Source organism: Helianthus annuus, chromosome 10 (assembly GCF_002127325.2).
Source record: "Helianthus annuus cultivar XRQ/B chromosome 10, HanXRQr2.0-SUNRISE, whole genome shotgun sequence".
NCBI classification, from domain to species: Eukaryota; Viridiplantae; Streptophyta; class Magnoliopsida; order Asterales; family Asteraceae; genus Helianthus; species Helianthus annuus.
Window position 1 is genome coordinate 18,340,196 of NC_035442.2, and position 26,547 is coordinate 18,366,742.

At 38.9% G+C, this 26,547-nt stretch overlaps 1 protein-coding gene across 1 annotated transcript; it reads right to left on the minus strand.

Annotated features, from left to right (window-relative positions):
• Positions 1-412: 412 nt before the first annotated feature.
• Positions 413-16,210, minus strand: LOC110880719. Its single transcript, XM_035978146.1, has 3 exons — positions 16,052-16,210; positions 15,971-16,009; positions 413-1,111 (listed from the first exon to the last, which is right to left on the minus strand). The coding sequence occupies exons 1-3, from the start codon at positions 16,208-16,210 to the stop codon at positions 413-415; spliced, it is 897 nt and encodes a 298-aa protein (XP_035834039.1).
• Between the last annotated feature and the right edge of the window lie 10,337 nt (positions 16,211-26,547).

Sequence of the window (26,547 nt, forward strand, 5' to 3'; positions counted from 1 at the left end):
GTTATTAATGTTATTTTATCATTACATCTACGTTTCCATTTACAATTTTTTAAAAATCGAGTTGTCCTCGTCGTGATGCGCATGTGTAATCCATTAGTTATATATCAAATTACAAACAAGGTTTGCGCTAGAATTTTTTGTCGCCTTTTGTTTTTTACCACAAAGTTTCTGGCATTTGGGTTTTGTCACCAATGTTTGCTTTGTTGTACACATTCTCCCCTTATATATTTATTTATATATATTATTGGTGATGGTTCATGAACAATGGCTCAAGAAAAAAGGGAAATGCATTGCATGGCAGACAACTTTTTATTTTTATTTTTGAGAAATGACTTTAATTCACCAACAAAAAAAAAAAACACCAACTATCTCCATAGTGGCCGAAAACCACAAAGAGAACAACCAAGCACAATTACATCACATCAAACGAAATCCACCCATCCCAATCCACTATCCCTTGTTTAAATCGATACTTATACCAAAGAAAGCCCAAAGACTTAATGTCCGCTACCAAATCCGTCACATTAGGCATCTTGTTCGAGAACACCTTGTCATTTCTAGCACGCCATAAACGCCAACATGTGATAATAATAACCCCATGCAAAACCTCCTTCTTATTACCCGAAACGCCACTATAATCTTGCATCTCAACCAAATCTTTAACATGAATGACGAACGATCTAGGAACCTTACACCAAGTAGTAATAGCGGTCCATACTCCCATAGAAAACGCACATCCCGTGAGAATATGTTCAATAGTTTCTTCATTACTCTCACACCAATCACATATATTATTTTCTATCATGATTCTTCTTTTAATCAAAGCCGTCTTTGTAGGAAGCCGGTCCAAATACGCACGCCACATGAAGATATTACATTTTGTCGGCACCCATTTACTCCACTTGAATCCAAAAGTAACCGCTTCATTATTCGACCCTCTCATCCATCGTTTAACCGAGGCTACCGAAAAATCATTTTCTCTCCCATTAAACCAAACCCAACCATCATTGTTGTCCTCTAAGGAAACGGATTGAAGAAACAACTCTAACCTTTGTCTTTCATCCAACTCCATCGGAATACTAGGCGCACGATTCCACTCCCACAAAAAACCCTAGAATTATGCATCGTCCTCAATCGATCAGCAATGACTATCTTCTTGTTTTTCTCCAACGCAAAAATAGTCGGATATGTATCTTTTAGAGGCGCCGAACCTATCCATGTGTCCAACCAAAACCGGATTTGCCTTCCATTACCAACTTTCCCCCGAATAACATTATTAAAGCCACTCCCCTCAACCTTGTACTTATTCCAGAAAAAAACACAATTCTTCCACACTCCCGGAATAGCATTATTGACTGGCTTAATACCCCAACTTCGAGTAGAACCATGAATAGATACCACCACTCTCCGCCACATCGCGTGTTGATCATTAAGGTACCTCCAAAGCCATTTAGTTAATAAAGCATTATTACTATCTTCAAGCTGTGTGATCCCCAAACCTCCATTTTTAACCTTTTTCGCAACAATTTCCCAAGTGTCACACCCCGATTTCCACACGTTTCACCGGTGGGCCCGGTGGGGGATTACCGTGACGTAGTAGGCAACAATATAGTCAAACCACACAATATTTAAATGCACAGCAGAAGCATAAAGATAGATATATTCCGACCATTAAATGTAATATCCAAGTATCACAAACAGTCGAATATAATCCACAGGGGATCAAAATAAAATAGAAATATTGTTCAACAGATAATGGCATCCCAAGCTTGCGAGACTCTAACGATGCTAAGGAGTGGCCAACCTATTTCGTGTAGAACCTGCATTTAATCTTTTTTGGGGAAAATGCGTCAGTTTACACTGGTAAATACATTCAACCGACACTTTTGTAAAAGGTTTAATATAAATTGATTTGAATGCACAAGGCACAAATTCTTTATAACTTGGGATAATTAATCAAATTTAATCTTATAAAAGAATTACATGTTCACTATGCGTTCAGTCGCCTGGGTCGTGCCGTGTTTAAGGTTAATAGACACGCCACAAAGCATAAAGCCGTAGCGGGAAAACCAACGGTTATACCTTTATAAATATAGACACATTGTCGGGTGTACGCCCTGTCACACCCCGATTTCCACACGTTTCACCGGTGGGCCTGGTGGGGGATTACCGTGACGTAGTTGGCAACAATATAGTCAAACCACACAATATTTAAATGCACAGCGGAAACATAAAGATAGATATATTCCGACCATTAAATGTAATATCCAAGTATCACAAACAGTCGAATATAATCCACAGGGGATCAAAATAAAATAGAAATATTGTTCAACAGATAATGGCATCCCAAGCTTGCGAGACTCTAACGATGCTAAGGAGTGGCCAGCCTATTTTGTGTAGAACCTGCATTTAATCTATTTTGAGGAAAATACGTCAGTTTACACTGGTAAATACATTCAACCGACACTTTTGTAAAAGGTTTAACAAAATTGATTTGAATGCACAAGGCACAAATTCTTTATAACTTGGGATAATTAATCAAATTTAATCTTGTAAAAGAATTACATGTTCACTATGCGTTCAGTCGCCCGGGTCGTGCCGGGTTTAAGGTTAATAGACACGCCACAAAGCATAAAGCCGTAGCGGGAAAACCAACGGTTATAGCTTTATAAATATAGACACATTGTCGGGTGTACGCCTACACCCGCGTGTCGAAGTCGTGGCCATTTCGTAAAATGATGCCAAGGATATCCGGGACATGGTCATTAAGCTCCCAAAGGCGTAAAGCCAACAAAACAAATTTTTAAACGGGTCACATTGATAATACCCAACTACTAATGAATTAGGGTCAATTGCCCGACCAAGCGGTATTTTATATACCGTAACCCAAGCCCGTATAACGGAAAATAAGTTAAAAGTATTTACCTGAGCAAGTAATAACCTCAATAAACAAATGCAAGTATCTTTTACTGGTCTCCTATTCTGGAACGAAGGTTTAAAATAACCTATTAGAATCCTAACGGGTCTTTAATTTAGCTTTAGCTTAGACCGGTCAGTTTCAAAGGATAATTATAGTTTAATCGCGTGAAAAGCGAAAACCAGGAATGGAATGTGGTTTGGACCCAACAAGTTTGAAGACTTATTTTATATGGGTAATATAACCACACTCTGGATTTTGAAGTAAAAACGATAAGGTTTGACCCGTTTCGGCTAGTTTATGTAAACTAGTTACATAAACCCAACCGTACGCGAAAAAGGCGTAACGGGTAACCGTAGGAGTCCTACACAGGTTTCCTAAGCTAATATGCTCTAAAGAGGTTGTGGTATCAGTAGGATACCTTCCATTATGCCCATAACGAGTTTAATCCCAATATACGCCCCGTAGGGGTATTTCGGTCATTTTAAAGATTATAAAAGAGATTTCCGAGTTCTACAGGAAATCAGAGTTTTCCGAACAGTTTATAAAGTTCAAAATACTTTATTTATTATTTAAAATCAGTAGCAACTGGAATCGGGTCAAAATACCATGTAGAACTCAAGTTATGTCCGAAAAGGGTATATTCGGTTTTTACCGAATCAATGCCATAACCGTAGGTTATGAGCAGGTTAAAAATAATTAAAAATCTTTAAAAATCCCAAAATATTATTTTACATCAGTGCGTAAAAGGTTTGGTGTCGAAATTTGGGTTTAGTTAGGCTTTATGCTAATTGCGCCGTTTAATTACTAAAGTTTCCGTATAACTCCTATTCTAGACCTCGGATTGACATGAAATTTTAGGGACATGCTTAGAAATCAGTAACTAAGGTTATTGTCCTTTCATATGTCCAAAATTCTCGTTTTAAAGTAAAAAGGGCGTTATGGTCAACTTTTAAGCATTTAACGGAAATGTGCAAAAGACTCGGACAAACAACGAACCGGTCACAGAGGGTTATACCATCATGTAACCTGGTCCTAAGAGAGTCCTGTAGGAACGTTTGTCGACCTGACGAGTCGTTCAGAAGAGTGCTTAGACTAATTCAGAGGCGGAATTCATTGAACTAGTCTTCGTAAAGCTTGATTTCACTACTTAACGTCTCCTGTATTGATTAACTGTCAAATTACAAGCTTTTGGAGACAAACGGGCAGAGCTTCGCCGTTACACACATATATCCGGATCACTCTCTAACTGGAACCGCTCATATGACCTATTTATAGGCATTATGGGTCGCTTATATGGACAAGTCCATATGAGCGATCCAAACACTTACCACTCGAGCGATCCAACATCATGTCACTCGAGCGGTCCAGCATCTATGCCATTCGAGCGATCCTATCATCTAATTGGGCCATATAAGCGATCCTAAGTCTAATACAAGATTTCTCGTTTACTGTTCACAGTACAATCAACCCTACCCTAAGACTCGAACGAAGATGTAGTCGACAGACAACTGCACCAACAGACTCCCCCTTGAATGTTGACGAAATCTTCAGTGAGAGTCTTCAATCATTCACAGCTCTTCAATCTTGTTCGGTCTTCTTCAGGAACTCAGCCTGGAATCAAATCTTCTTCAGAAATTTCTTCCTGAAATCATATGCCTGGATCTTTTTCTGGTTCTAACTTTCGTCAGACTCCCCCTATCATCATGCTAGGATCTCTGTCTGGAAATCGTTATCACCATTGAAATCAACTCCTGGCTTTTTCTGTTTAAGCTCTTCTCTGGTTCTGATATGTCTCCTGGCTATCTGTAGCATCAGAATCAGAAACCTGCAAAACTCAACCACTCTATCACAAACCAAATAATTGTGATTCAACTTAATGAATCAACTAATCATTTGATACCTTTTTAGAATTAAACACTGATTCACAAATTTGAAATATTTCAATTTCTGATTCAACCTAATGAATCATTTTAGACATTTCAAATGACTTAACCAACCTGTCTGTTTATCAAGTTTAGCCTTTGAGATTTTGAAAATCAGCTCTTCAACATCAGTCGTCGAAAATCTTTTTGATTTTTTCAAAATATGAAACGTAAATGCAAAGACAGAAATTCAAATGCAAAACAAACATATTTTTGTGAGTTTGTGCAAGAGGATCATATCAGTTTTTGAGACACATCACAAGCACCGTTAAGCTTCTAATCATTTTAAGTTCTAAACGATTCACGTAGATTGACGATATAATTGTCCTCTTAAATTTTCATACAATTTTCAATCTATTCAGGATACTATTTAGGTATTTTATGAACTTAGTTCAATTCATGTGTCCCACCTCTTGAATATACTCCCGTATCCAGAATCCCAATATTCAGTCTTACAGGTATGAACACTACAATGACGTCTGTACATAAATTAGGGGAAAGATGCGAGAACTGAGGGATCTCAGGTCAGAACTTCCGTTCAGCAGAGAGATATCAGCTTCGACTTAGCAGTGTGTCCCCTTTAGAGGATCTTTTCAGCTACAACAGATGATTATCAATTTTATTGTCTAATCAACTGAGGGCTTTATGCTATGTTTCAAGCATTTTGCGGAAAGTATTAGCCAAGGACTAGGTCAGAACTACCGTTCAGCAGAAGTCCCGGAATAATACCCCAGACATCATAGAGTATAAACACCTAGTATATCAGAATACGAGACCTTTCAAACGAGATTTCAGGGGTTACCTATATATCCAAGTAGTGTTCCCCACGAATTTCACAAGTTTGAAATTTTAGGTTTATATCCCGAATAAATCTACTAAATGTACAAAAACCTATCGTCACATCATCAGTGAGACCGTTTATCACATTTTGCATTACATTTCTTTAGCGTGCTGTGATAGTCCACTGATTTACTATCATTTCCTCTTTTTCGCAACAAAAACTCATTTTTCAATTTTATCATGTTTTTGTCTTTTTCAAATTTTCTGATGTTTTTGGATTTTCTAAAAATTCTTACTCCCCCTAAAATTCAAATACATCTAAAGAAAATTGAAAACAAACTGTACAAAACATGACAACTGATATCAAAACACCTCAATTCTCCATCCGTTTGGCTTAAACAATCAGAACTCCCCCTCACAACAAACTATTTTCCCATAATGATTTCAAAACACTTAAGTTTGTTTTAATCAGAATGGTTTTTCTGGAAAATAAGTTTAGTTGTTTTTATCTTTTGTAAAAATGGGGTAAAATCATCACATTGTTTACCAATTTTTGAATGATAATTAAATCAAGTTCAAATTAATGACCCTGATTTAACCACTTGAAAGATCTACACCAATCACTACCATACAACCACTTGTAAGTTTAGCAATTCAAGCTCTTCAAACCTGTTTTTCAACCAATTACCATCTTGGTTGAATTCTCAAGGTGCCGATTCCTACTCCTCGCTTACAAACCTGGGAGTTCCGGCAAGTCCTGCAACTTTTCAAACAGATTTAGAAAGATGCCGATTCATGATCCGCAATACCATCTAGGGATCTCCGGCAAGTCAGGTTTTTCATTTAAAAAGATCCACCCAAGCCCGACCAGCCTTGGGTGTTTTAGACAAATTTTCCTCAACCAATGGCTCCTCTGGCGTTGACGAACCAGAATCATTGCCTGAATGTGGCTTGTCTGACTTTAATGAGTCAGATTCATCGCCGACATGTGGCTCCTTTGTTTCCGAAAAAACAGATTCATCGCCACAGAATGTTACCTTCTTCTTCTTCTTCTTCTTCTTCTCCTCTTTTGTCCCCAGATTTGTATCTGATGAATTCTTTTTGCTTGTCTTTGCAACTGAGGGAGTAGATTCATCAGAACTGTTATTCTGTTTGTCCCGTGAACCCGAGGACAAAATTCTCTCTAAATACTCTCTTGCCTTCTTTCTCTTTTTCCTCAGTCTGTCTTTCTGCCCCTGTGAAAGTTTAACTTTCTTTTCCTGAATTGACTGTTCTTGATCTTTAGGTTTCAGAACCTTCTGTTCCTGGGGCTTGACTTTGACTGGAATCTTTGCCGATTTCTGAGAATTAGCCCTCAATCTTTTATTTGATTTCCTTGGGCAATCTCTGGCAATGTGACCTTTGATGTTGCAATTAAAGCACCGTCTGGTCTCATAACTCCAATTCACGGCAGTTAACAGCAATGTGTCCTTGATAACCGCATCGGTAACACACTTTGTTATCGTACCAATCACCATTTTGAGTCCAAACGCTCAGATCAAAGCATTGTTTGGCTTGGTGATATTCCTTCTTCAAGTTTGCTGGATTTGGCGCTTTAGCACTGTGGTCCAACCTGCACCACTTATTACCAACAATTTTAGAATTTTCATTTTTTACCTTTTTTAATTTTTTCTTTTGATTGGATGAACAATCTGATGAACTTTTAATATCTTTTCAAACAATTTTCTCATTGTTAATTTTTTGTTTCTGTTCTGCTTTCTTCTTCAAAGGTTTTTGCCTCGAGCATTCACACTTTTCAGTTGATTGCAGAACAGTTTTCTGAAATTTTTCCTTTTTATCATCAGATTTTTCATCACAATCTTTAACTTTGACTTTGTCAAAGTTTGCGACCTTGTCACTCATTGGAACAGAGTTGATTGGTTTTGGACAAGGAATATTTAACTTGTCAGATGAAGTCACAAAACCGATCAATTTTTTCTCAAGTTCATCAATCTTGCTTCTTGAATTCTCAGCTTCTTTTTCAAACTGAGAGATTCTTTCAAGATGAGACTTGATTGAATTTTCATTTTCATTTTTCAAGTTTTCAAGAACAGATTTTTCATTTTCCAAAACATTTATCTGTTCTTGAAGTTTCACTTCATTAGCTTTCAGATTTTTGTTCTCCAATTTTATCCAGAAATCTTCATTTTCTGATGATTTCTGTTTGCTTTCAAAAACCTTTACATTTTCTTACAACTTCTTGTTTTCTGATGTCAAACTGTTCATTTTACCCAACAGTTTGTCATTTTCAATTTTCAAATTCTCACAATTTTCTTGTAACATAAGAATCTGTTTAATATCAGCTTGCTTCTCGTCTTCCAACTTCTTGACTTTTGATGTCAAACTTTCCGCATCCTTCAAGAGTTTGTCATTATTAGTCTTGAAGTTGTCACATTCGAAGCATACTGTTTCAGAACATGAAGTTTCATTCTTCACAGATTCTTCAACCTTCGGCACTTGTTCTTTCTCTATCTTATATATACCTGCACCAAAGATTGTAACAAGATCAAGAGGATTTCTATTATCATCAATATAACATCCTCTTTTCATATCATACACTGAATTTCTTTTTGTTTTCAAACAAACATTGATTTTTTTATTTATTTCTTTGATCACTTTTAAACTCAAATCTTCCAAATTTATTTTTATCTTATCCAATATTTCTCTCTTCTTTTGATAGTTTTCATAATCGTGATTTTTAAGTTCGCCGATGAATTCATTCAGAGTTAATTTTGAAAAATTAGAATTTTCTTTCAAATTTTTCAAAAAATCATCCCATTCAACTGATAAACCATTAGCGAACTTTGATACCATCTCAGCTTCTGATATCACTATTTGATTTTCCTTCAAATAGTTCATCAAACGATCAAAACGTTTCTCCAAATCATCCAAATTTTCATCTTTCTTACTCAAAAAACCTTTGAAACGTTCATACCAAATTTCTTTTGATATTTTCTGATAAGAACTACTAAGATATCCTTGATACCAACTATTCATTCTCTCAAGATCATTGTTTTCTTGCACATCAAAACTCATTGTCATTTTTTCGCAAATCCAACACGTGCTAGTTGACTAATAAGCGAATCAACTATTGATCAGATGAGCAGTCCAGACAAATAACCACAAAAGCGAACTAACAACTGTCCTTGAAGCGGTCCAAATAATGTTCAGATAAGCGATCCAAAATCGACCGTATGAGCGGTTCTAATCAATCGTTCGAATGAGCGGTCCAAAACTGTTCGATCGAGCGATTCACAACTTATCCGGATGAGCGATTCAAGAACCGTCCGTTCGAGCGGTTCCAAAGATGCTGTTCGAGCGATTCACAAAGTAACTTTGGAGCGGTCTAAGGTAATTAGACCGAATAAGCGGTTCACAAATGAAATTTCGAGCGGTTCAAGACATGTTCATAAAAGCGATCAGCTTTCGGACATCATTTTGACGTACAATTTCTTCGAATTTTGACACCAAACTTTCAAGGATTTGTCTAAGTACTATTGCGCACAGTCTGTGAAAATTTGAGCAAATTCCGACCGTTAAAACTTCCCGAATTAATAAAAGAAGGTGTAGAAGTGAGAATATCAAGCGAAAATCGAGATAAACGGCAAGAACTCTTCCTCCTGAGCTCTGATACCACTTGTAGGAACGTTTGTCGACCTGACGAGTCGTTCAGAAGAGTGCTTAGACTAATTCAGAGGCGGAATTCATTGAACTAGTCTTCGTAAAGCTTGATTTCACTACTTAACGTCTCCTGTATTGATTAACTGTCAAATTACAAGCTTTTGGAGACAAACGGGCAGAGCTTCGCTGTTACACACATATATCCGGATCACTCTCTAACTGGAACCGCTCATATGACCTATTTATAGGCATTATGGGTCGCTTATATGGACAAGTCCATATGAGCGATCCAAACACTTACCACTCGAGCGATCCAACATCATGTCACTCGAGCGGTCCAGCATCTATGCCATTCGAGCGATCCTATCATCTAATTGGGCCATATAAGCGATCCTAAGTCTAATACAAGATTTCTCGTTTACTGTTCACAATACAATCAGCCTTACCCTAAGACTCGAACGAAGATGTAGTCGACAGACAACTGCACCAACAAGTCCTAAGGCATATCTAAATCATATCATAACAGGTCAGAACTGAAGTCAAAGCAAAAGTCAAAGTTTTGCGACTTTCAGTTCCGAACCGGGTCAAAACAGTAAAAGGTCGGATCAAACAAGCTTAGACCTCTTATAATACTTATTATCATGTTGTATGAGTGTTAAAACAGGTTACATGCCATCTACATTACTGATTATGCATAAAATCGAAAGTTAGTATTCTGTTGACTTTTTCTAAGCAACTTTGACCCGACATTTGGACTAGTTAGAGTGGGAATCAGAGGGTGCCCTTTTAAGGGTTTAAAGCCCACATGATTACCAACATATAACTACCTTTGATTCGGCTAATCACTGGACCATTAGTGATTAATCGTTAAGTCAATCGTTAATTACGACGGATTGACTTTTAAGCTATATCTAAGCAAAACTTAACCAAGAAAGGGTGGAGCACACTTACAAGAGTCCTATGCACGACCGAGGATGAGTATTGAAGGCACTTGAGCTCCAGAAGTGATCAAGAAAACAGATTGAAGTGTGAAGAACATTGATGCACATCATGGCCTTTTATAGTAGTTTAGGATGCATAAGATCATCACAACAAGGCCTACAAGTGTTCTTGGATGATCAACAACTGTCCCTGAGTGCTAGGGGACGTTTAGGGGGCGCCCATGCTCTCATTATTGCTCAATAAGTCGGTTAAAACACTCAACAGTGCTTCTGTCCGACTTTTCTGCATCTGGGGCATTGACGCGGCCCGCGTAAAGGATCACTCAACCTTTACGCGGCCCGCCAGAATCCTTCTGACAAGCCCATATATTCTACTGTCAATGCGGCCCGCGTAAGGTCCTTTGATACTTTCACGCGGCCCGCCTGAGACCAAAAAGTAAGATTTTTCAAATCTTTTCAATTATTACTGTTGGCCTTTGGCGATTCGAAGGGGTAGCTTTGCGTTTTGGGCCTCGTTAATTTACGTATAAGGGCCTCGTGACTTTTACCCTCGCCGTTAAGTCCTCGGTTAATTTATTACTACCCGAAAAGTCCTAACTTTCAAAGTTGACGCTTTTAACCCCTCGCATACGAATTTGATCATAACTTTCTCGTTTTAAAACGGAACTTCGTGAAATCTATGTCGTATATTCTAGTGAGCGTAATTTACTGTTACAAAGTCTCGGGTTTGTTAAAGGGTCACTCAGAGGTATAACTTAAACATGTTGACACATTTAACCCCTGTAGTTTGTAATCTCTCACTTTCTTCCGCATTTCGTCCCGTACGATCCATGATTCATTCGTTTGAAGGTACGAGCATCATTTAGGGTTACTGTACAGTATATTTATCCCTCGTTGACATTTTGAACCCTCGGATTCACATACTTTCTATGTTTGTCAACTTTAGTCCTTATTTAGCATTTATTACCACGTGTAAACTTATGACACGTGTCAATACATTATAGAACGCAAAATTTCGAGGTGTTACATCCTCACCCCCTTAAAAGAAATCTCGACCTCGAGATTTATTGAAATAAATGAGGGTACTTTTCTTTCATCGTGGACTCTACCTCCCACGTGTACTCGGGACCTCTACGGGCATCCCATTTTACTTTCACAATCGGTATATATTTCCTGCGAAGTTTCTTAACCTGTCGATCCTCAATCGACACAGGTTTTTCAACAAATTTTAAGCTTTCATCGATGTGTACATCTGTGTGCGGTATAACCAGTGATTCGTCAGTGAAACACTTCTTCAGGTTACAGATGTGGAACACATTGTGGATACCACCGAGCTCTTCCGGTAAGTTTAATTTGTAGGCAACCGATCCGACACGTTCGATTACCTCGAAGGGTCCAATATATCTCGGGCTTAACTTGCCTTTCTTACCGAATCGCATCACCCCCTTCCAGGGTGATACCTTAAGCAATACCTTGTCGCATACTTCGAAATTGAAAGGCTTACGCTTCAAATCTGTGTAGCTTTTCTGCCTGTCTCGGGCAGCTTTCAATCGATCGTGAATTTGGACAATCTTGTCCCTTGTTTCAAATATTATATCAGGTCCTATCATCTGGACATCTCCAACTTCCGCCCAACAAACGGGCGTTCTACACTTTCTACCATATAGGGCTTCAAAAGGTGCAGCCTTAATGCTCGTATGGTAGCTGTTGTTATAGGATGTAGGTCCCCTTGATGTGTATGGATCTTCACAGAATTGTCAATCCAATCAAGAGTGCGGAATCCTCTTGATCAGAATAAGCAGAAAACGTGTAGGAAACAGAAACAGCAAGACACTTTCAATCCGGGTTTCTATTGATTATCAAACCAAAGTATTACAATCAGTCAAAACCCTGATTCGCTCTCAAATTCGTCCAAGCTGTATATGCTCTCATGAATTCTCTCTTGCAACTGTTTTTGCTGATTAACTGATTAACCTAAACCCTAAAGCCTAACCTTGTTTATATAACACAAGGTTTACAAGTTGGACTAGGGTTTATTACTTGGGCAAGCCCAATTCGTCCCCTATGACCCAAACTGGGTTTAGTTTAGCCCAAACTCAATTATCTCACTAATACAAAGCTAAACCCCCTAACCGTTTATCGTTAAACTAATTACAAGATATCCAAAGACCAAATCTAAGCTGTTGTCACAAAATATGCACCAACAAACTCCCCCTTGACAATAGCTTCATAAAAACTTTGTCTTCGGTCTTCTTGCAATCTTCAAGTAATCTTGCACTGTCTTTGGTCTTTGGATAGCTTCAGCTTCAATAGCTTCTGTTAGCAACAGACTCCCCCTAAGCTGATGCATCCAATCACCAAATCTTCAAAACGTTAGCACTTGAGTAAACTCCAGTTTAGCATTTGCAAATCAATCTTCAAACTCTTCACTCTTGTCTGCAATATAGAAAGGAGGTTCTACCATGCATCCAGTCAAACTCTCATCTTCACAGCAACTTCTCAGCAACAAACCGCTTCAATCTGTATACTATAAAACAAACATCTCGAGAAACCATAAGAATTTTTCAAGAGACAGTTAAACTGTATCACAGATTAAGCTTTTTCAACTTATCACCAACACGCAAAACTTTTTGTCCAACACAAAAGAACCTGCCTGATTTAAAAATTTTGAACTCACCTTCTAACACCATCTCCCCCTATCAGTAACAATTCCTCCAAGAATAACAGTTTTCCGTACGTTAAGAATGTTAAACAGAAAAAAACACTATTTTTGGATTTTTGTATTTTTTGAAAGCAAGTAAATAACAAAAACAATAAACACTCTATTTTTGTGAGAATCACTAGTAAGAAGATCATATCAGCACAATCAAACTGTTTCACACAATTAGATTATTCTTTTTGTTTAATTTTTAGTGAAAAGCAGTTCAAGACGATTACCAGTATTTTTGTCCACTTAAACAAAATGCATGAACATTTCAAGTACCATTACCATATGATACGTTAAGGTAATTTTAATTACTGATATACTAGTGTGTCCCACTTCAGGATATAACCCCGCGATCAAGGTATGCACAAAGATTCATCGTAGTAGGTGAGTATACTGATGTCATCCTTTAAGATATCCTGACTGTGTCTAGTTCTGCATATAAACTGTTTTATCATGTTTTAATTGCTTAACTATGAACACCCAAATAAAGACTAATCAAATCCTGGAAATATAAACAACACACTATATCATGCAAGTATCTTCCCTACCACATATTTCACAAGTCCAATCCAGATTTCTGAAATCTTAACTGGGAATAGGTTGAGAAGAGAACAGAATAGATCTTTAGCAGATATGGTATAATATACAGATCAAATGAGATTTTCTCAGTTTGATATAGGTTTCTTGGGTTTCTTTTGGGCACTTGAGGGCCTCTTTCGGGTGTATTAGATCTATAGCGCAACAACGTACAGCTAGGTCAGCATGTATCTGGATGCAGCAGAAGCTGTCGTTGCCTAGCACCTCCAGGTCAGCATATATCTGGATGCAGCAGAGGAGGTACACGATTTTTTTCAGAGAAGATTTCAGAATCAGATCAAAATTGTGTGTATCGGGACAACATACAGACATTCAAATAGAAATGAGTTAATTCCAAGTGACTCTCTTTCCTGGGGTCATGTACAATTTTAGTTCTAAACAGAAAGACAGCCAAGACATCCCAGATGAAATAACAGTATAAAGACCCAAAACTTCAGATTTTGGCAATCTATCAACGTAAGAATTAAGATCTTTAAACCATACACAACTGATGTGTTCCCCACTCATATTCAGTTCATTTAAGTTTATATCACATTGGTAAGTTGATTATTTCATGCTTTTGCCTACTGGTACATCATACGATGAAGCTGCTATCACACTTAAGCAATTTATGGTTCAATTTCAGTGTGACAGTTTAACTTGCTGATGTACTATCATTTCTTCTTTTTCACACAGTGAAATCTCATTTTTGATTTTCTATTTTTTTTATGTTTTTTATTTTTTAATTTTTTTTGTATTTTTGATTTTTTAGAAAAAGCAGTAAACTATTTACAAAATTCTTATGAAAAACCAGTTATTCAGGATTCCTCATCCCGTTGAGTTCGACTAAATGCTCAAAGCGAGCCCTGTCAAATGCTTTAGTATAAAGATCTGCCAGGTTATCTTCTGTGTCGACTCAGCACTTTGAACTTCAATTTAAATCATTTAATATACATATATATCAACAATCTCGCATCCCCCGTCATGTGCCTGAAGCAGCCACTATCAACATAAGTTGATAATCCTCCTTAGCAGCTCCTGTACACACTAACTTAAGAAATTAGTTAGATTGGGGGACCCAAGCCTTAATGGTCTTGGGTCGTCCAAATTCACTAACCACTGGAACATCCATCCAATATCCATTACTCCTAACTGGAGTCTTGGATGTCAGACCTGTTGGAATTTGCTTTTGATTTCCACTAGGTCTTTGGTCCTGAGGGTTCCTATATACATTTGGACAATTTGACCTTTGGAAATTTTGATTTTGAAACCTTGAATTTTGATTCCAAGAAGCATTATTGTTGTAATTTCTAAAGCCATTGTTATAAAAAGTTCGACCACCATTATTTTGGTATCGATTTTGATATTGACCTTGACTTCTGAAATTACTTGTATTTCCATTAAAATTGTTCATTCTAGGTGAACTGCTTCTAGGTCTCTGATATCTGCCTGGTGGAGATCTAGGCTGAAATCTAGGTTGATTTCTTTGAAAACGAGGAACTTGTGGAGTTCCTTTTTCAGCCCTATCTACACCAACAACAACATTTTGTGGTTGCTTAGGAGCAGATTTCTTTGGAGAATTTGAACCTTTCTCCTCACTATCACCACTCTTCTCTGGTAATTTCCCTCTCTGTTTGTCACTCATTTGTGCTTCACCATTTTTGTTAGGACAGCAGCTAGCTACATGTCCCTTTATGTGACACCTGAAGCACGATCTCCTTTTCAAAGACTTCTTTGCTGGAGTCTCTGAGGTAGATCCCTTATCAGATGGTGATGATGCATTGGAAGAATTTTGTTCAGTTTGCTTAAGTTCAGATTTTTCTATGTTCTTATTTTTTGCAAACTCTACATTTGATTCTTTTTCAATAACAGCAGTTTCATTTTTCATATCACTACCTTGAACAAAATTAATCTTTTTAACAAAAGTTTGATTTTTGCCCTTTGGAGGTGAATTTTGCTTTTTCAAATGTTGCATGTTATTGTTCTTCTTAGCATCATCGCTTTCAGACCCTTTACCTTGACTTGATGTCGATGCGAAACTACTTGGTGCAGTTGACATATAGGCTGCTAGCTCATCTTCATCAGGCAGGAAAGAATAGTCATGACTAAGAGGAGGTGGGACTTCATTAAAGCCCTGGAAGCCCGCAGTGGTCTTGTCATTAGTTTTCTTTAACCTACCCATCATGTGTTTCATAACAAAAGACGAATCTCTGAATTGACTTAACTTCTGTTCAAGTTCAACAATTTTGAGTTGTGCATCTGACAACTCTTTGCATTTATCAGAAATCTCTTTTGTTTTCTCAGCCATCATTTCATGAGCTAAGTCTATTACTTGAAGTTTTTCGTTTAATTTGCATGTTAAAGCTTCGATTTCACTTTCATAACCTTTTATCTTCTTCAAGTATAGAGATTCATTTCTTTTAGCAAAAAAGTTTGACTCTTTTATGCTAGACATCTCGCTCACCAGACTTTGGTTGTGTGCTGACAACCTGTCAACTTCACCCTGTAATTCACGACATCTTAAACACACAGAATTAGATTGTACCTCTTTCTCATGAACTTGTTGAGTTTCATCAGCAACAACCTTTTCAGCTTCACTCTCCTTCTCTACTTCAACATCCACTTTTGCCTCAGCATTATTCACTTCAGATTCAACATCACTCACAGTAGTTTCAGCCACATCTACTGGCACTATCTCTGCCATGAATGCCTGAGTGGCACTCTCATTTCCCTGATATCTCTTTTGTAATGCATCCCACATATCCTTTGAATTAGTGTACTTGTTAAAGATATGCTTGATGCTATCAGGTAAGGATGTCTTTATTGCAGCTAAAGCTCTCTTTTCAGCTTCATACACTTTCTTATCAGCCTCTTTCATGTTCACGTAGTCTGTTCTACGTGGTCTGCCCTCATAATCATGTACTGGGTTTATGTTCCCATCTTCAATACAGATCCACATTCGTGCATCCTCAGATTCAATGAAGGATTTGAAACTGTCCTTCCATGTAAGATAGTTCTCCACCTTCATCATCTTAGGAGCATTCAAAGTCTTCATGTTCGACATTTCTAACGTAACAGACTGATAAAACCGTACAAAATTTTTTCCGAAAACAGTGATTACCAAATTACACCGTTAGAATCGTCTCGAAAAGACGAATCCAATGATATATAATGTCAAAAACCGAATTCGGGATTTTCCAGAGTTTTTTTTTGTTTTTTTTGTCCTAAAAATCACACGAATTTAACGGTACAGACGGTTTTGTCTAACGAGCTATGGATCAATTTCTGTTTGCAAAACACTGAAAATTTTCCGACGCTTGCCAAAAAATCTTACACCCTTTTAATTATGCTAATATTTTCGCTGGTTATCCAGTTAATTTCGCTGGTTATGCTGCTTTATTCGCTGGTAACTTAAATTCGCTGGTCAACGAGGTTAATTTTGCTGGTCTATTTCGCTGATCAAGTTCGCTATTACGACGACCTGTAATTTCGCCGAAAACCGTTGTAATTTCGCTGTGGAAGATTACACGGTTATCAAAGTCGCCTTTGGATTTCAAGTTCGCCAATAACTTTGCTGATCAGTTAAATTCGCAGGTCCTGTCAGCGAATTTATTAATTTCGCCAGGCAGATTATGGAAATTCAATCTTTTTCAATTTTCTGAGATTTTCCAAGATTTCGTAACAGTTCCTGCAAAATCGAAACAGCAAAATCAGTCCAATTTTTCGAAAATTATTAAGAACACGAAGAACAATCTTCGAATCTTCAAATCTGTTCAGCCGAATTTGTCGACCAAACAACCCGAACAATCCTGAAAACCTGCAAATCAGCAAAACTAAGAACACAGTAAGATCAAAACAGCCACAAATTCGCAGAAATATTATCAAAACTCAATAAAATCGAAAACCCTAATTTTCAGTTTCAAAAATTACCGAAAAAACTTCCTGTTTCTGCAGCAAACAATTCTGAACCGAGCCTTCAAGAGCCTAATGGCTCTGATACCAATTGTAGGTCCCCTTGATGTGTATGGATCTTCACAGAATTGTCAATCCAATCAAGAGTGCGGAATCCTCTTGATCAGAATAAGCAGAAAACGTGTAGGAAACAGAAACAGCAAGACACTTTCAATCCGGGTTTCTATTGATTATCAAACCAAAGTATTACAATCAATCAAAACCCTAATCCTCTCTCAAATTCGTCCAAGCTGTATATGCTCTCACGAATTCTCTCTTGCAATTGTTTTTGCTGATTAACTGATTAACCTAAACCCTAAAGCCTAACCTTGTTTATATAACACAAGGTTTACAAGTTAGACTAGGGTTTACTACTTGGGCAAGCCCAATTCGTCCCCTATGACCCAAACTGGGTTTAGTTTAGCCCAAACTCAATTATCTCACTAATACAAAGCTAAACCCGCTAACCGTTTATCGTTAAACTAATTACAAGATATCCAAAGACCAAATCTAAGCTGTTGTCACAAAATATGCACCAACATAGGAGAACTCGACCAAGGGTAGGTGGTCATCCCAACTACCACCTAAGTCGATTGCACATGCACGAAGCATGTCTTCCAACGTTTGGATTGTACGCTCACTCTGTCCATCTGTCTGAGGGTGGTAAGCAGTACAGAATTTCAAACGTGTGCCTAAATATTGTTGGAAACTTTTCCAAAAGTGTGACGTGTATCTGGTATCTCTGTCAGAGATAATAGACACAGGCACGCCATGAAGGGCTACAATCTTATCTACAAACAACTGGGCTAACATATCGGAGCTATGAGTCTCCTTTATGGGTAGGAAATGTGCTGACTTAGTCAGTCTATCAACTATTACCCATATTGTATCGTTTCCCTTCTTTGTCTTTGGCAACTTGGTGATGAAATCCATCGTCACCATTTCCCACTTCCACTCAGGAAGTTCAGGCTGTTGTAGCAAGCCCGACGGCTTTTGATGTTCAGCTTTTACTTGCGCACAAGTCAAACACTTTGCTATGTAGGTGGCTATAGACTTTTTCAAGCCTATCCACCAAAAGTTTGCCTTCAAATCCTGGTACATTTTATCAGCTCCAGGATGAACGGAATATCGGGAACTGTGGGCTTCCTGGAGGATAACGTCTCGAAGACCTCCATAAACAGGAACCCATATCCTTCCATTTAATCTCAGAATTCCGTCTTTGCCATAGGATAACTGCTCTTCAGTTACTCCTTGCTTTTCGTTAGGATAGTTAGCTTCTGACACAACTTCTTTCTGTGCAGCTAACAATCTTTCATTCAGACTGTTCTTGATTTCAATACTCTTAGCATTGATCCTTATTGGTTTCACTCTTTCTTTTCTGCTCAAGGCATATGTGACTACATTGGCCTTGCCTGGATGGTATCTTATTTCACAGTCATAATCGTTCAGAGTTTCCATCCAACGTCGCTGTCTCATATTCAAATCTTTCTGATTGAACAGGTGCTGAAGGCTTTTGTGATCAGAATAGATCACAAATTTAATGCCATATAAGTAATGTCTCCATAGCTTTAGTGCAAATACAACGGCACCCAACTCCAAGTCATGGGTGGTGTAATTCTTTTCATGCACTTTTAATTGTCGCGAAGCATAGGCAATCACCTTGCCCTTTTGCATAAGCACACAACCCATCCCGGTGTGCGATGCATCACAATACACTACGAATTCTTCCATTCCTTCCGGCAATGTCAACACAGGAGCATTGCTTAGCTTCTATTTGAGGATATCAAAAGCTTCCTGCTGCTTAGGGCCCCAATTAAACTTTATATTCTTTCTAGTTAAAGAAGTTAGGGGTGCAGCAATCCTTGAGAAATTTTCGATGAAGCGTCTGTAGTATCCTGCTAAACCTAAGAAACTGCGAATCTCTGTAGGCGTCTTCGGCTCCTGCCAATTCATGACGGCTTCAACTTTGGCGGGATCCACTTGGATACCATGCTCACTGACTACATGTCCAAGGAATTGGACTTCTCGTAGCCAAAAGTCACATTTAGAGAATTTGGCATAAAGCTTTTCTTGATGAAGCAGTTTAAGAATACATCGAAGATGTTTCTCGTGGTCAGCTTGACTTTTTGAGTAGATGAGGATGTCATCGATGAAGACAGTGACAAATTTATCCAAATACGGCTTGCAGACGCGATTCATGAAATTCATGAATGCGGCAGGTGCATTAGTGAGCCCGAAAGGCATCACTAGGAACTCGAAATGACCATAACGAGTCCTAAATGCAGTCTTGTGCACATCTTCGTCCTTGACCTCCAATTGATGGTAACCTGACCTTAGGTCAATCTTGGAAAAGTAGCTCGCTCCTTGTAACTGATCGAACAGATCGTCGATCCTGGGCAAAGGATACCTATTCTTGATTGTAACTTTATTAAGTTCACGGTAATCGACGCATAGACGCATCGAACCATCTTTCTTTTTGACGAACAAGATTGGCGCTCCCCAAGGAGATGAACTTGGTCTAACAAAACCTTTGGCTAGCAGATCATCTAGCTGCATCCTTAATTCTTTCATTTCCGTGGGTGCCAATCTATAAGGTGCTCTTGCGATAGGCGCTGCTCCTGGAATGATGTCGATACTGAATTCCACTTGCCTAGCTGGTGGCAAACCAGGCAGTTCTTCCGGGAAAACTTCAGGATAGTCAGAGATGACTGGGATGTCTTCAATCTTGGGTTTCTCCTCACCGATAGTCACCTGTGCCATATAAATGACACATCCCTTCTTCAAACATCTGCATGCCTTTAGCATAGACACTTGCGCAGGCAATCCATGTCGAGTATCTCCCTGGATGGTAAGTGGTTCTCCAGATGGAGTCTTGATTACCACTTGCTTCTCGTTGCACATAATTTGGGCTTGGTTATGCGATAACCAATCCATACCCAATACTACGTCGAAACCAGCTAGTTTAAAGGGTAACAGGGATAAAGGAAATGAGTGATTCCTAATGGATATAACACATCCATCTAAAACAGTTGAGACTGTTCCCATAGTCCCATCAGCTAGTTCTACTTCATATTTCACATTCAAGGTTTTAACAGACAGTTTTAACAACTCACAAAACTTATCATCCACAAAGGATTTATCTGCTCTAGAATCAAACAATACTCTTGCGAATACATCATTGATAAGAAACGCACCGGTTATGACGTTGTCGTTCTGGATAGCCTCTTGAACATTCATCTGAAAGACCCTCGCATTGGTCTTTTTCCCTTCTTCAGCCTTCTTCACTATCTTCGGGCAGTTAGTCTTGATGTGCCCTTTTTCATTGCAACTATAACAAGTTGCATCCTTGAGTTTCTTGCACTCAAGAGTCCTATACTCGGAGGATTTGCAAATCCCACATGCTTTGGGCTGGGATTTCTGCTCATATCTGCACTTTCCGAAGTGGTGCTTCTTGCAAACATTGCACTTGGGCCTATCGCCCGACTGTCGGCCATTCTTCTTGGTCTCCGATCCCTTCTTGTGGTCACGATTCCCCCGATGCTTCTTGCTTGACCTACGTGAATCATCATCTTCACGTTTCCTTTTCTCCGTGTCAGCATTTCGCAATGATCTCTGTCTCACTGCATCCAGTGTAAGAGACAGAGATATATCTGCTACGGATCTAAATGTAGTAGGCCTAGAAGCCTTCAAGCTAGCCTTTATCTCTGGGGCCAAAACCCCAATGAAACGCGCGATCCGTTTAGGTTTCGGGGTCACAAGGTACGGAACCAATCTTGACAAGGTGTTGAAACTCGTGAGGTACGCCTGGAAATCCAGGTTCTTCATGACCAGTGATAGGAAATCAGACTTTATCTTCTCAACCTCATGCTGAGGGCAGTAGTTTTCTTTGATGAGAGCAATAAATTCCTCCCATGACATGCTATACAAAGCAACCTTGCCAGAGGCTTGAACCAATGATCTCCACCACGCTAGGGCTTCACCCTTGAATGACTGGGATACAAACTTCACCACATCCCTCTCAGCACAACCACTAATGTTCACAACTGTGTCCATTTCGTCCAGCCAGGTCATGCAATCCACCGCACCCTTTTCTCCAGTAAAATCTCGGGGTTTGCAGGAAACAAAATACTTATATGTGCATCCCTTGGCGCGAGGTGCATCATTGAACACTTTATTCTTAGGACGGACACTATTCTCGTTCGATGAGTGCCGATCGTCGTCCTTTTTAGGCTTAGACTGGGTCGAGGGTGGTTTGCTGTGATGTTCAGAATGGGTTTTTGGTTTAGAGTGTGGTGCAGATCGGGTCCTGCTTTGAGACTCGCTATACTCTTCATATTGCCGATCTAAGGCCGTCTTGACAGCGTCGTCTACTAAAGCTTTCAATTCAGTGCCCGTTATATTAATTTGGGCGTTATTATTGTCATCCTCCTTTGATTGACTATTAACTCCATTTGGGTCAGCCATCGAGATCTTGATCTGCTACAAGGAAATATGACAGAATTTTATTTAGGAGTTTATTATGGAATTGTCTTTTATGGCAATTCATTAACCATGGTAAACATAGACCATATTTGGTTAATTTGTTACTCACTTTTATTTAGGATTTGAATATAACTCATCCTAATTACAAATAATATTGTTAGTGGCACAAAAGCCTAGTCACAAGGACATTTTAGATATTATCAGCCAGGATTTCAGAGAATCAAGGCATGAAGGTTTGAACCATAGTTCTTTTACCTTTTCTGACAGGGAGTTATAGGCTACAACTGTCTTTTGTCTTATATGACAATAAGTATGGCCCGTAGGCACTACATCGCTAATGGATGTTTGATAAGTAATCATCTCAATTGATGATTTTATACCCATGATTTATAAATCATTAACTTAGGTCTTGGAATCCTTCGAAAGATTCTTATAAGAATGACGCGTGTGATTTTAACGAATCACATCTGCCAAGAATGTTAACATGTTTACAGAGGTTAACAGGAATCTGAATCTTTTACTCAGGTCTCACCATCTTGGCCGGGTCTTATAATGACACCAGGCTAGGTCTCACCATTTAAGATTCTTTATTTAGGCAGACTTATTTAAGAGGAATGATTTTTAATTTATTTCATATAATAATGTATTAAAATGACAAAAATGAAATTTATAAGCTTAACATTCCATTAATCATAATAATGATCACACACTGCCCTAAACGGGACTTTCAATAGACAAATACCTACGCAGAGGCTTACAGAAAACAAGTCCACGCAGGGACCAAATACAAGGATAGATGTCTGCACAGGGACAAAAAGATAAGTCCACACAGGGACTGAAAGGCAATTGTCCACGCAGGGACTAAACATAATAAATGTCCACGCAGGGACTAAAACAAATAGCTGTTGACACAGGGACTTGATTAAAATAGGAAATACAATAGTACATCTAGAGACTAATGATCTCGCTTCTTCTTCCCTTTTAACAGGTTTGCTAGGCCCTTGAGGAATCCACGATTGTTCTTGCGTTCTTGCTCAAAGTCTCGTTCTACCCTATTTAAACGGTGAAGGATTTCTTCCTGCTCCGGTGGGGAAAAACGTGGCTGCTGTGACGGTTGTTGAACCGGAGGTCTAGTAGGTGCTGGATACCCATGAGCTGCGTATCCTAATCCCCAAGGATTTCCATAAGGTCCTTCGGGATGGAGGGCGTTGTAATTGGCCGCTACCAAATATGGGTCGGCATCAGCATAATTATAGTGAGTGTGAGTCGGCAACTCAAACGGGTTATATGTTGTGGATCCGGCGTATGCTGGTATCGGGTTATCATAGCCGAGTGGTGGCGGAGGTGGTGCAACTGGTGCAGAATTCACCTCTGCAGGGTGGTTCGAAGGTTCATCCATTTGCGGGTCTTCAGGCAGTAGCGAAAAATGACTTGCACTCGAGTGGCGAGGGGTGCTAAAGTGGAATTCCCCTCCTCGTGTGGATATCCGCGCACCTGATCTCCTACGCCTTGGCAGATCTGGAGGTGCTTGATGAACTGGTGGCGGTGGAGGCGGTGGCGTAACTGCCACGAAACGCGAATCCTCGGAAGGATCCTGCTGCTGCTGCTGCTGGTGAGGTGATGAATGGTGGGAGGGTGTAAAGTACCACTCGCACTGGTTAAACCTCGCCTGGTAACTGTCTGGACCCTGATAGGGTGTTCCATGAAAGGATGACCCATCAGAGATCTCGATAGGATGGTTGGGAGTTACCAGGCGAGGTTTAACCAGTGCGAGATCTCGATAGGATGGTTGGGAGTTACCAGGCGAGGTTTAACCAGTGCGAGGTTATAACCCTTTAGGACCCGAAGACCCTTTCTCCGAAGATAATGCGATGGATATGGACGAGGACACGGATCCCACCCCGTTCTCCGAATTTGGTCCAAAAGAGTGACGGTATGAAGGTGTCGAACTGTGTGAGGTAGACCGTCTTGCGGGCTCAAAGAGGTTCCTCCTACGCCTCTGAGGTTCTTCACTCCTTGTGCTGGAAGGAGCTCGCATATGTGAAGGTCCGGCCTCGTGATCATTATGAGTAGTGATCGGCCCTTTGCCTCTTCCTCCTCTTCTAATTGCTAGTGGCATATTTCCTGCTTAACAAATTTTAAATCAACAATAAACAATAAAAGACAAACTAGAATCACAATTCGAATTTGTCCTATGTTCTTGTCTAGACTCGAGTACGTGCAATTGTGTCGTTGAGATTAAACACATAAGGATAGTGTTTAATTCACTCAACGTTGGCTCTGATACCAACCTGTCACACCCTGATTTCCACACGTTTCACCGGTGGGCCCGGTGGGGGATTACCGTGACGTAGTTGGCAACAATATAGTCAAACCACACAATATTTAAATGCACAGCGGAAGCATAAAGATAGATATATTCCGACCATTAAAAGTAATATCCAAGTATCACAAACAGTCGAATATAATCCACGGGGGATCAAAATAAAATAGAAATATTGTTCAACAGATAATGGCATCCCAAGCTTGCGAGACTCTAACGATGCTAAGGAGTGGCCAGCCTATTTCGTGTAGAACCTGCATTTAATCTTTTTTGGGGAAAATACGTCAGTTTACACTGGTAAATACATTCAACCGACACTTTTGTAAAAGGTTTAATAAAATTGATTTGAATGCACAAGGCACAAATTCTTTATAACTTGGGATAATTAATCAAATTTAATCTTGTAAAAGAATTACATGTTCACTATGCGTTCAGTCGCCCGGGTCGTGTCAGGTTTAAGGTTAATAGACACACCACAAAGCATAAAGCCGTAGCGGGAAAACTAACGGTTATACCTTTATAAATATAGACACATTGTCGGGTTTACGCCTACACCCGCCTGTCGAAGTCATGGCCATTTCGTAAAATGATGCCAAGGATATCCGGGACATGGTCATTAAGCTCCCAAAGGCGTAAAGCTAACAAAACAAATTTTTAAACGGGTCACATTGATAATACCCAACTACTAATGAATTAGGGTCAATTGCCCGACCAAGCGGTATTTTATATACCGTAACCCAAGCCCGTATAACGGAAAATAAGTTAAAAGTATTTACCTGAGCAAGTAATAACCGCAATAAACAAATGCAAGTATCTTTTACTGGTCTCCTATTCTGGAACGAAGGTTTAAAATAACCTATTAGAATCCTAACGAGTCTTTAATTTAGCCTTAGCTTAGACCGGTCAGTTTCAAAGGATAATTATGGTTTAATCACGTGAAAAGCGAAAACCAGAAATGGAATGTGGTTTGGACCCAAAAAGTTTGAAGACTTGTTTTATATGGGTAATATAACCACACTCTGGATTTTGAAGTAAAAACGATAAGGTTTGACCCGTTTCGGCTAGTTTATGTAAACTAGTTACATAAACCCAACCGTACGCGAAAAAGGCGTAACGGGTAACCGTAGGAGTCCTACACATGTTTCCTAAGTTAATATGCTCTAAAGAGGTTGTGGTATCAGTAGGATACCTTCCATTATGCCCATAACGAGTTTAATCCCAATATACGCCCCGTAGGAGTATTTCGGTCATTTTAAAGATTATAAAAGAGATTTCCGAGTTCTACAGGAAATATGAGTTTTCCGAATAGTTATAAAGTTCAAAATACTTTATTTATTATTTAAAATCAGTAGCAACTGGAATCCGGTCAAAATACCATGTAGAACTCAAGTTATGTCCGAAACGGGTATATTCGGTTTTTACCGGATCAATGCCATAACCGTAGGTTATGAGCAGGTTAAAAATAATTAAAAATCTTTAAAATTCAGAAAATATTATTTTACATCAGTGCGTAAAAGGTTTGGTGTTGAAATTTGGGTTTAGATAGGCTTTATGCTAATTGCGCCGTTTAATTACTAAAGTTTCCGTAATTGCGCTATTTAGCATAACTCCTATTCTAGACCTCGAATTGACATGAAATTTTAGGGACATGCTTAGAAATCAGTAACTAAGGTTATTGTCCTTTCATATGTCCAAAATTCTCGTTTTAAAGTAAAAAAGGCGTTATGGTCAACTTTTAAGCATTTAACGGAAATGTGCAAAAGACTCGGACAAACAACGAACCGGTCACAAAGGGTTATACCATCATGTAACCTGGTCCTAAGAGAGTCCTAAGGCATATCTAAATCATACCATAACGGGTCAGAACTGAAGTCAAAGCAAAAGTCAAAGTTTTGCGACTTTCGGTTCCGAACCGGGTCAAAACAGTAAAAGGTCGGATCAAACAAGCTTAGACCACTTATAATACTTATTATCATGTTGTATGAGTGTTAAAACAGGTTACACGCCATCTACATTACTGATTATGCATAAAATCGAAAGTTAGCATCCTTTGATTCGGCTAATCACTGGACCATTAGTGATTAATCGTTAAGTCAATCGTTAATTACGACAGATTGACTTTTAAGCTATATCTAAGCAAAACTTAACCAAGAAAGGGTGGAGCACACTTACAAGAGTCCTATGCACGACCAGGGATGAGTATTGAAGGCACTTGAGCTCCAGAAGTGATCAAGAAAACAGATTGAAGTGTGAAGAACATTGATGCACATCATGGCCTTTTATAG

Coding starts and splice junctions, on each gene's coding strand:
- LOC110880719 (XM_035978146.1), bottom strand. CDS start 16,210: ATGGCAGAGATAGTGCCAGTAGATGTGGCTGAAACTACTGTGAGTGAT. Junction 16,010..16,051: donor AACAAGTTCATGAGAAAGAG/GTACAATCTAAT, acceptor CGTGAATTACAG/GGTGAAGTTGACAGGTTGTC. Junction 1,112..15,970: donor CAGCACACAACCAAAGTCTG/GTGAGCGAGATG, acceptor GCATAATTCTAG/GGTTTTTTGTGGGAGTGGAA.